Below are 12,391 nucleotides of genomic sequence, written 5' to 3'. Positions count from 1 at the left end.
GCACTATGTCTGAAGCTAATTCTTCTGCTTGATAAAAGCTTTTTGAAGGTTTTATGCAGATTTTGTTGGTGATTCAATTCTTTTCTAATTTTCAAATGTGTATTGGGAAATCAAATGCCAAATATGCACTCATATGTCGCATTTCTACACCCTAAAGACCTAGAGCCCCAAACCCTTGTCAATGGCACAAGCACTCTACAAAGTAGTGCATCCACAACTCTAGCAGCATTTCTACACAATCTAGGGAAGTTACAACTTTCCTAGCCTTCTAGCATCATGAAGCGGTCCACTTGCTCCCTGAACTAGTGTTTCTACACAAGTTGGTGTTGTTTTAACTTACTTGGTACACTTGCATCCTGGAATGGCCACCTACACCCTCTAATAGCATTTTGTAATGTCCTCGTTTTCTAGTGCACTTGCATCGCAGTTGTCTTTTCCTTCTTGGTGTCTTTTGACCTTATCCAAGGGCTTATTTGATGTTGCCAATGAGTTCAATTAATCTTGATAACAGTTATGCCACTTCTTAAAGTTATTTCAGCCCTCTAGTGTGTTCTCCAAGATTCCTAGAAAGAGCATTTATTTATAATTCTATAGTAAATCACCTTCTTGTGTGTGGTTTTCATGATTCATCATCGTCATCACTCTAGTACAATCAAATTCTGATTTTGATTCTCTTCAACAATTTCTACAACTGTCTTAATGAGCTATAATTTATTTATTTAGTGGGCAACTAACTATAATAACTAATTGGTAGGAGAAATGAAATTTTTTAATGTCACACACTTAACAAAGTGACTAAAGTCCATAAAATAACTAAATATTGAAAATCACAATGTGTAGTAAGATTTATTTGAATTCTAAACTGATTTTATATTATATCTTGGAAGATTTTCTTCCAATGATTATTAAAGAGGGATGGGGGTCTCGATTGAGGCCTATAAAAGATTCAAAAGCCTGTTTATAGGTATTCGATACATTTCCAAAAGAGCTCCTTTTATCCTATCGCCTAAGCGAATTGACCTCTCTTAGTGCTATTATAGCACATCCCAACTGGTGTATTTTTGCTAAAGAAGTACTCATGAATCAATAAGAGACAAAGAAAGGTCTTCCATATAAGATGGAAGAATTGTTTCAACTCCCCTTGTGTCTTCAATTCCATTTTTTGTCACATATGTGATAAGCTCAAACATGTACAAACCTATCAACTCTTCCTTGTTCTCATTATGGCTAATTCATGCATAGCCAAACATGTTAGATAGTTTCATACATGCCAAATACATAACGTAAGTCCTTTTGAAGCTTTTGCTTTGTTTTCCTTTTGTTTGTGCAAAAAGAACCACTCACAATAGGATTATTGTTCTGGCAAACTAACTTGGGTGTTTTATACAAATAATTTCAGGCCAATCACATTTAAGATCCGATTGTGAAATGACCCCTTATTCTAATTATTCTATTTTTGACATAAAAACATAAATTAAGTATAAGATTGTCATAGATATGCCATAAGGAATTTTTATCAACGTAATTTATCAAAAATCAATTTCTAATTTATTAATCATAAGTAGATTTTACCATTGAATGCATATTTGAAAAATGAAGAGATACTATACTTAATCTTAGATATCCCAAACTACGTAGATTATCTCCCCTTACTAACCCTCAATATAGGATTGAAGAATTACCATGACCAAGGCGCAAAAACACTCTACAAGTGATCTCCCTATTTTAGGACCCTCCCAACTTGTGACTGAATTACTTTGCTACTCCCCTTAGAAACTCCCATCCTATAAGGGCATTAGAAGTGGTACTTAGATCCATTAGTATTAAGATCTCGTATGATTGGTTTTCCAATGATACAAATTTGATTCAAGTCAAGGGGCTTGATAATGTTATTAAATTGTGTATGCCCTCTAACATAATCTAATTACATAGTACTTAATACATAGAACATATACTAATTACATGGTACTTAATATATACAAGGTAATTTTCACATATTCTAATTACATAGTACAGATAAGGGATGCGTCTCTCAGGTGATCACGTTGACTGAATGCACCCTTAGTGTTTTCAAGCTCCACTACTTCCATTGGCTTTGATTAATTCCTTTAATGTGGCACACCAATATGCTACGAAGTGACTTGTCCTTTGTTAGCTTGTACTCGATACTATTTCCTTGCCTAGACTTTATCATTCCTCCTTATGCGTTTATTTATATTATATATTTTTTCTTTTGATACAATTCTTCTTCTTTTCTATTATTCATTACTAATTTATAAAAATTGTTTTATTTGTCGCCTATGTCCTTTTGAAAAGTCACAACTCTTAATAATCACAATCCTTTAAAAAATCACAACACTTCATAATTACAATCTTCTCAAAGGGTCGCATTGTAATAAGCTTGACTGATTTCTAATAGCAGAGTTTTGAGATTTTGGGCTGAATAATTTTATCAAATAGTTGGCACAAGGTTTCTCATGGTACAAACACTGAATAGTACTGTAGAAGTTACTAGCAGAGGTTTGATATTGAAAGTCGTTGAACAACTAAAATCTGATTCATTTAAACCAGCTCTCTAAATGGTCTCAAATACGATTAAGATTGCAATATACGTGACCAACAGGATAATCTAATAATTGAGTATTCAAAGTTCTAGAACAGTTTCAAATTAAAATATAACATTAAAGTAATAAGTAAGATGTACATACAGCCAGCATATGGAATGTCCTGACTTGGTGAACTGATTTCCACCTTACGTCTTCTAACAACCTGACCCGAATCTGGACGTCTGCTCCTGTACTCTCAGTGGCCCGATTGCATGGTGTCGGCACTAACGTATTTCAGATTTAGTGAATACTATTTGGCCCTTTTTTCTCCCATCCAGGTTCATCTACCTGTTGTGGTGGTCATTAGACCCGAGCTTTCTCAGTCGGTCGCAGCACACCCCACACTTTCTATGCCCTGCGAGCTGTAATTCCCCAACTGTGTGTGTTATATTAACACGCGGCCCAGGAGAATACTCCTTGTATCTTCCATGCTGAAGTATTAACACAGTGTGTAGCAGCTTCCAGCCCTGACGATTCTACAGTGAACTGAGAACGTGGTCCTTCTACTTGTATTTTCGAATCTCCACAAAACTCTCCCTTGGTTACTACGTCCAAACACTAACTCTTACAAATAAGCAGCTCTACCACTAGAAAGTTCGAAGTCATGGAATCTCAGATTATGAAATTGATAGCTTGCTAGAATGCTCATACCTCCATATGTTTCGAATTCCTGAACTTCATTTCCTTTGCCAACTCTTCTACCCAAACTTGTATAATACGGAATTAAGGAAGATTGGGGTGACGTCCAACTCCCTTAGTATCTCCAAACTTGAGGGGTTTCATCCTCACAGTTCAGACCAGTCACATTTAAGCAACCAGAACTCGCAATATTTCTTTTCATAAATTCTTATGTCTCCAAATCCCAATGCAAGCTCTTCTTTTATAACCTCGAAGTGAGGGAAAAACAATGAAGCAAGGAATGTGGGATAAAACACAATTTTCGTCCTGTAGTCACCTAAGTCACTTTATAAAGTATATAACTTAATAACATAAAGTGACTTTATCCACACAATTAATAAAATACTAAAGTATATAAAATAAACTTCCGATGTGACTGGTAGGCATCCTGTTAGCTAATGTCGTTAATCTATCCGGATGTGGAGATAGATTAACTTGGCACCAAAGCTCTAGCTTGCTTGCCCTCAAGCAATCTCAAGCAATCTCAAGCAATCTCAGGATTGCTTGCCCTCAGGCAATCTCAATGCTGGGTGCTGCAGTATAGACTCATTTTCCCAAGTGGCGTCCTCATATGGTAAGTCTTTCCATCGGACTAGATATTCCCTAACAATTATGTTACACAACTTCCTCTCCCTGGTTTCAATCACTTCCTCTGACACCAAAATAAGCTTACCCACCTCATCAAGTGGGGGCAAACTCTCTGAAGGTACAATCTGTTGGCCCACGGCCTTCTTGAGGCATGAAACATGAAAAACGTTGTGGATTCAGCTATCACTTGGCAAATCCAACTCATAAGCAACCTCTCCTATCCTCCTAGTGATACAATAAGGTCCGTAAAATCTGGGCTTGAGTTTCTCTGACCCACTTTTCTTCAAGGAGCTCTGTCTATATGGTTGTAGATGAAGAAAAACTCTATCCCCCAACTCAAAACATTGCTCAGAACGATGTCGATCAGCGTATAACTTTTGCTAGTTCTGTGCCCGCTGAATATTGTCCCTAAGAACTCAGAGGATGCCCTACTGGTCCACAATCCAATCTTTGGCCAATGGCACCCTACTGTCCTATAAGGTCAAATCAATAAAAGAGAGGGGCTTGTAACCATAAAGGGCATGGAAAGGAGTCATTTGAATGAACATATGATAAGTGGAGTTATAACAATACTCTCCCAAGTACAACCACTTAACCCACACTCTCTGCTGGCCTCCAATATAATTCCTCAAGTACCCTTCCACCCATTTATTCGCTATTTCGGTCTGACCATCCGTCTACGGGTGATAGCTAGTGCTGGGAGTCAACTCTGTACCTGTCAATCTGAAAATCTCCTGTGAAAAGGTGCTGAGAAACCTACTATCCCTGTCACTCACAATAGTCCTGGGTAAACCATGGAGATAGAAGACCTCACGAAAGAACAACTCAGCTACCTGAGAGGCTGACCAATCCGCGGATATCGCGAAGAAGTGCGCGTACTTAGTCAATCTGTCTACTACCACAAAGATGCAATCCCTACCCTGGACCCTACCCTGGACCCTAGGCAACCCTATAATAAAATCCATGGAGATGCTCTCCCACCTCTGAAATGGAATAAGGAGAGGCTGAAGTAAACCTACAGGAAAGCCCTGTTCAAACTTGTTCTGTTGGCAAGTCTGACACTCCCTAACATGCTGCAATACATCGTCCTTTAGCCCTTTCTAAGAGAATCTCTCCCTGATCTGCCTGTAGGTTTTAAAAAACCCAGGGTGTCCTGCTGATGGTGCATCGTGTATGGTGTGCATAATATCCCCCTTTAGTTTAGATTTGGGTACTAGGTAGATTCTATTTTTGTAATATACAACATCATTCATCACCTTGTACCATTCGTCCTGAAGTATACCATCCATAATCTGACATGCGTGAGCATTTTTAGAATACAACACTAATATTCAAGACCTCCAATCTGCTGAAATCTCAAAAATGGCGTAACACTCTCGCATTGGGGGTCTTCAAGAAAGAGCATCAGCAACTATATTATATTTCCCCCTGACATACTCAATGTCAAAATCGTAAACTTGGATCTTGCTGACCCATTTCTGTTGCCTTTCATTCAACTCCTTCTGTTCCAAGAAGTAGCGTAAGCTGTTATGATCAGTCTTCACAGTAAATTTATTTCCCACCAAGTACTACCTAAATTTGGCTAAGGCATGCATTATGGCTAGCATCTCCTCATCATAAGTGGAATATAGTAGTTCGCTGCCCCTAAGTTTCCTGCCCTCGAAAGCAATGGGATGACGATCCTGCATCAATACTGCCCCTACTCTGCTTCCTGAAGCATCACACTCCAAAACAAAGGGTCTAGAAAAATCAGGAATTGCTAGCACTGGACATGTACTCATCACCTGTTTCAGATTATCAAAGGCTGCCTCAAAATCTTCTGTCTAACTAAATGCCCCTTTCTGTGTCAAATCAGTAAGGGGTGTTGCTACCTAGGAGAACCCTCTGGCGAACCACCAATAAAAGGAACAAAGACCAAGGAAACCCTGCAACTCCGATACATCTCTTGGTGGTGGCCAATCCAAAATTGCCTGTATCTTCTCTTGATGCACTTTAACCCCCTCGGCACCAATCACATGTCCCAAATAGAGAATCTCAGTTAACCCAAATTCACACTTAGACTCTTTTGCGAATAAAAAATGTTCCTCCATGAGACTAAGGACCTCATCAAAATGCTGCAAATGTTCTTCCCAAGTCCTGCTAAAGATTAATGTCATCAAAGAAAACCAACACACTCTTCCTAAGCTGTTTTTTGAAAATATGATTCATGCACGATTGAAAAGTGGCTAGTGCGTTAGTGAGCCCAAATGGCATCACCAAGAACTCGTAGTGTCCGTAGTGGCACCTGAAAGTTGTCTTATGCATGTCCTCCTCTCAAACTCGTATCTAGTGGTATCCTGATCAAAGGTATAGACTTCAAGAAATAAACTGCCCCATGAAGCTCTTCCAGTAACTCATCAATGCGGGGAATCAGATACCGGTTTTTAATGGTTCTCTTGTTTAGGGTGCGATAGTCTATACACATCCGAAGGGTGTCGTCCTTCTTCTTAACCAACACCACTAAAGAGGCAAAGGGGCTAGAGCTGGGTCTGATATGTCCCATATCTAAAAGCTCCTTGATCATCTCTCTCTCTCCTCCTTGTAGTGCCTGGGGTGACGATAAGGAGTGGTAATGATGGGTTTGGCACCCTCCTCTAGCTCAGTCATATGCTAAAACCCTCTATCTGGTGGGATTCCCGGAGGTATATCCTCAAACACCCTCCTGTGCTTGTCTAAAACTGTTTGAATGTCACAATGACACTGCTGCCTTGTATCTTGTGTCTCCTTTGAGTAGATGAAGCACTGTGTCGCCCACTCTATATCATCATGCCTCAAAATAGCCTCCATCCTGTGAGCTGTTATCAATCTGGGTCCACTGTCTAGTATGGCTTTTAGAACTACTAACCGATCACCCTGTAAGAATTCCAACTGCATGGTCTTGTGATCAAAAGTGTATCTCTGAAGAGTCCTTAACCACTATCTACCCAGAATGGCATCCAACCCATCCAAATCAACAATGTAGAAATCAGTCTCCAAAAGATAATTGTCAAATTGTATCTAAAAACCAGCTACTTTCTCTATACACCTCAACACTTCACCACCTGCTACCTTCACCTCAAACTCGGGAATGTCAACTGTATGCAAACCTCTCCTAGATACCATTCGTGTACTAATGAAATTATGAGAGGCTCTTATATCCAAGAGGCAAACAATGCATTGTCCCTTAACCACACCCTTCACTCTAAAAGGATGACATGTTGGATCACTAGAAAGAGTGGCTATAACTGGAGGTTGTTCCGTGACATTTTTCTTCTTTTTATCTTTAAGGGGTTGCTCTTCAACTTCTTCCTCACTGTCCTCAACATCTTCACTTTCTTGTTCCTCCCCTTCATCCTCGAAGAGAACCTCAACATAGTGTATCTTGCCTTTACCAAGGCATCTGTGATCGGGAGTCCAAGGCTCCCTGCAAGTAAAAAGCACAATTTCTTCCTCTTGAGTTCATTACACGTTTCAAAATCCAATCTAGGAGGATTTGGTTTCTGCTAGTTTTTGTTTCCTTAGCTCGATGTAAATCCCCTGTAAGGTTTCTTTGGAGGCTGTAATATCGATGAAGGTGAATCCAAATCATGAGCTATCTTGATCGCATCATCCAGGGTGTTCGATTTAAGTACCTTAACCAAACCCCTAAACCTGTCCCGTAACCCCTCTGTTAATAACATCACCTTCCGATGTTCTGACATATCTGGCACCATAACTGATATACATTGGAACTCATCAACAAACTTATCCAAAGATCCACTCTGACATAACTAAGCCAAATCCCTTTAATAGACTTCAACATCTTTCCTATCAAAGGGGGTAATCAGCTTGGAGCTGAAAATCTCGTAAGAAGTTACGAGGCCATGATTTTGGGTGACTAATCCATGATGCCACCAATCGTACGTAGCTCCCTCTAGGTGCATGGTCGCAAATCTGATGGCTTCCGCTTCAACCATGGGCTTAAGTGTCAAATAGGTATCCAGGTTGTGAATCCAAACTCTAGCGAATGTCTGACGGCTACCATCAAAGGTGGGGAGAGTTAGTCTATTCATAGCATGTTTTAGATCCCTGTTAGGTGCTCTCGGTCTCTGATCCTGCTACTGCCTATTAGCCTCTCTTTTTTGATTTAGATACTGAACAAAGGTCAAATTTTGTTTAATTGGATCCAGAAACAAGTCCCACTCATCAAATGTTGCCATGACATTGTATGGTAATAAATTTGGAGCTGCTAGTCGTATAACTTCTTCTTCTACATTAAAAACTGGCACCAAGGGCCTGTCAGTGTTATGTGTGTGGCCTCTAGCTACTCCGGGGGATCCAGCTATACTACCACCTCCACTATGATGGCTTGGAGCTCTTCTATGGACTGGAACCAACTGCAGCATAGTTCCTACTAATTGTTGAAGAGCATTAGCAATGTTGTTCTGCCCATCTCTAATAGCCTGCAGTGTTTCCCAAAATTCCCTGTCCTGTTCATCTTCATTACGTGTCATTTGTATGTTGTTTTTTGGTTCAGCCTGTCCCAAGTGATCAACCTATTGAGCAATATCAGCCTGTTCACCTGTTCCAAAAGTTATTTCCTCATCCACAATAAAATTGTCTTCAATGTCAATATGAATTGAAGAGTCTACTAGTTTCAGCTGTAAGTGGCCGAATTTATGTTGCCTTCTACTCATTCCTAGCTGTCATTTTTGGGTAAAATGGTCCGCAAAATATTTTGTTATTTCCCACAAGATGGCAGGTCTTGTGGCTCTGATACCATTGTAATAAACTTGACTGATTTTTAATAGTAGAGTTCTGAGATTTTTGGCTGAATAATTTTATCAAATAGTTGGCACAAGGTTTCTCATGGTACAAACACTGAATAGTACTGTAGAAGTTACTAGCAGAGGTTTGGTATTGAAATTCGTTGAACAAATAAAATCTGATTCATTTTAACCAACTCTCTGAATGGTCTCAAATACGATTAAGATTGCAATATACGTGACCAACAGGATAATTTGATAATTGAGTATTCAAAGTTCTAGAACAATTTCAAATTAAAAGATAACATTAAAGTAATAAGCGGGATGTACATATAGCCAGCATATGGAATGTCCCGACTTGGTGAACTGATTTCCACCTCACGTCTTCTAACACCCCGACCCGAATCTGGACGTCTGCTCCTGTACTCTCAGTGGCCCGACTGCATGGTGTTGGCACTAACGTACTTCAGATTTAGTGAATATTGCTTGGTCCTTCTCCCGTCCAGGTTCATCTACCTGCTGCGGTGGTCGTGAGACCCGAGCTTTCTCAGTCAGTCGTGGCACACCCCACACTCTTTGTGCCCTGCAAGCTGTAATTCCCCGACTGTGTGTGTTATATTAACACGCGGCCCAGGAGAATACTCCTTGTATCTTCCACATTGAAGTATTAACACAATGCATAGCAACTTCCAGCCCTGACAATTCTACTATGAACTAAGAACGTGGTCCTTCTACTTGTATTTTCGAATCTCCACAAAACTCTCCCTTGGTTACTATGTCCAGACACTAACTCTTACAAATAAGCAGCTCTACCATTGGAAAGTTTGAAGTCATGGAATCTCAGATTATGAAATTGATAGCTTGCTAGAATGCTCATACCTCCATATGTTTCGAATTCTTGAACTTCATTTCCTTTGTCGACTCTTCTGCCTGAACCTGTATAATACGGAATTAAGGAAGATTGGGGTGACGTCCAACTCCCTTAGTATCTCCAAACTTGAGGGGTTTCATCCTCATAGTTCAGACCAGTCACATTTAAGCAACCAGAACTCACAATATTTCTTTTCATAAATTCTTATGTCTCCAAATCCCAATGCAAGCTCTTCTTTTATAACCTCGAAGTGAGGGAAAAACAATGAAGCAAGGAATGTGGGATAAAACCCAATTTTCGTCCTATAGTCACCTAAGTCACTTTATAAAGTATATAACTTAATAACATAAAGTGACTTTATCCACACAATTAATAAAATACTAAAGTATATAAAATAAGCTTCTGATGTGACTGGTAGGCATCCTGTTAGCTAATGTCGTTAATCTATCTGGATGTGGAGATAGATTACCCTGGCACCAAAACTCTAGAGCTGAGAAGGGGACATGACACGCACCCATTCTTAAATATAACCCTTTCGAAGAGTCGCATTCTTTCATCATTGCAACCATTTGAAAAAGTCACTTTCTTTCTTCTCATTCCTTCCTCTTCCATTAATCCTTCTTTAACTCCTCTCTTATCTTGTTCCTCCTCCCTCTTTAAAATGAACTCTCCTCCCTTTTATATCTTAATTTGAAAGAGTCACATCTCTTTATTACATCTCCCTTGACCATTCATTAGATTTAGTTAATTTATATTATTCTATATCATATTATTTATTTACTTATTTATTTTGTGTTTAATAGCATTTATTATTAAATCGTATTTAGAAATGTAACATACTTTCTACAATATTCTCTCTTGTATTTATTTTTATTTATTCATTCATTTATCATAATTTTATTATTACTAGATATTGTTTTATTGATAATAGATCATATATATTTAATCATATTTCTATATACATATGACTTTATTATCATTATTTATTTAATAATATTATATTAGCTAAATATTATTAAAATTCTATCTTAAAATGGGGACAGGGCAGATTGTCAGTTAATTGGCATAGATAAGATGATTGAGTTGAGCCAATTCAGTTGACCTTGTGATCATCAATATAGATCTAATAGTTGAGAGATCAGGCAGCCTATACTATCAATTTACATTTGCACCACGTATATTATACAGTAGTAATCTACTATAAGATGGGTCATGTTGCTGATTTTATTGATTTATAATAATGGTCATTTCTTGCAAAATGTATTTTACAGTATCTCCCTACCCATTAAATAAATACAGTGATTAGTTTGTCAAGTAGTAGGTATTACAGGATTTAGTTTCCATGCAATTGCATGGAGCTTAATTATTTTAAATATTTCACCCATTATTTCTATTTTAATTGTGTATATAGAGACTGCATGTTTCATTATGTGTTTCCACATCTCATGGCCAACCAAGAACTTTATCGTAAGCACTAAGAATCTTTAAGAAACCATATAGGACGTTAAAAGATACCTTTGATACGTGATATCCTTAATGGTCAAAGGTTGAAGCAAGCCGCATTCATGAATCAAAGAATAAAGGCCTGCTCTGGCAAGGCTTTGCAGTCTATAATATGATTTGATCATTAACACACAACTTTACACGAAGGATATGGTGACATGAGAATCATCACTGTCATAGTAGATGAGATGCATAGACTATTCTTTTACCACATCCAGTTGGATGGTTTCTATAGCAGGGATCATTCCCAAAGGCATAACAAAAGGAAGATTTCTTGAGTAAAACTGCTTGTCTAAAGTGCTACGTACCGTTCCATTTTGAGAGGGATTGCACCAACATTAGCTGTTCATCTCACTTGTTTGGTTAGCGTCCTATACCTCAAGTATAATTAATGTTTATTCCTTGGAAATTATAGCTCAAAAGTAATGAATTTTTATTCCTTGTACTAAAACTAGAGCCTCTAAATGCAAAAAGGAAGGATGAATCATTCATTGATGAAAAAGAAATTGGACAAATTAATATACTCACATCAAAATACCTCTCACCCATGACTGCAGTTGAGTTTTTATAACTTTCCAGTCCAAGGTAGTTATATAGATGTGACTCTGAAGCAAAATCCAGCAGCTGAGTATCGTCGTCGTCATCGGTCTACCATTGAAAAACAATCAACAGCTCACAAGAGACTTATTCAAATAAAAATTAGCTGATACCTTGTGTACTATATGTCATTTCCAATCAAATCAGTTTTGAAAGAAAAGGTATCATAAACAAGAAATCATGATTTATTTTACAAGCGTAACTCTGAATCAAGAACTTCAAATTTCTCTTGACAAAACCTAAAAGTAAGTATTAATACAAGTCAAAGCTAATACCAAAAAGGTATACCAAGTAGTCAATGTAATCAAACAAAATGGACAAAAGAAGAAGACATAGAAAACTTCACTGCAATGCACAAAAGATATTCAAAACAAATCCAATATCAAGATAATACGCTAAATAGCTGAGAATTGTTTATGAAACTGCTCACCTAAATGTCATTGGGACTTGCACAATATAATATTCAACCCTCGTGGAATTATTTTCCATGGTACTACTTGCAAAATCAGAGGATAATGCAAACATAATTCCGCACCTCAAAGGATTATTGACTAACACTCATTCAAGAAAAATACATTAATTCATTGATAAAAATTCTATCAACGTGATCTCTTGGAAACCCCTTGAACACAGATATGGTTTCGTCCAGGTTCAATCTCAAGACAAATTCACAACCAGGTTCACTCAGCATCTCACTTGGTCTTCCTAGTCATCCCCAAGATCGGCCTTAGAAAAATTCAAGAAACTAGTCATGTTTTTTATACAATTTTATAAATAAAAAATTG

General features: G+C 38.1%; 1 protein-coding gene across 12 annotated transcripts in view; it reads right to left on the bottom strand.

The window, feature by feature from the left end:
* Nucleotides 1–12,391, bottom strand: part of LOC149543430 (uncharacterized) — a 176,447-nt gene that overhangs the window by 19,165 nt on the left and 144,891 nt on the right. For 7 of the 12 annotated variants that reach the window (XM_089798223.1, XM_089798219.1, XM_089798221.1 and 4 more), the window contains one exon: nt 11,538–11,657. The exons of the other annotated variants lie outside the window; for them this stretch is intronic. In XM_089798223.1, coding sequence (XP_089654349.1) covers nt 11,538–11,657 — 120 coding nt within the window. The remainder of the gene's footprint in view (nt 1–11,537; nt 11,658–12,391) is intronic. 12 annotated transcript variants of the gene reach the window in all.

Source organism: Cupressus sempervirens, chromosome 8, assembly GCF_028749045.1.
Source record: "Cupressus sempervirens isolate cs-2001-9-10 chromosome 8, ASM2874904v1, whole genome shotgun sequence".
NCBI lineage: Eukaryota > Viridiplantae > Streptophyta > Pinopsida > Cupressales > Cupressaceae > Cupressus > Cupressus sempervirens.
The sequence above is the reverse complement of the archived record's forward strand: the minus strand, read 5'-3'. Positions and strand labels throughout refer to the sequence as shown.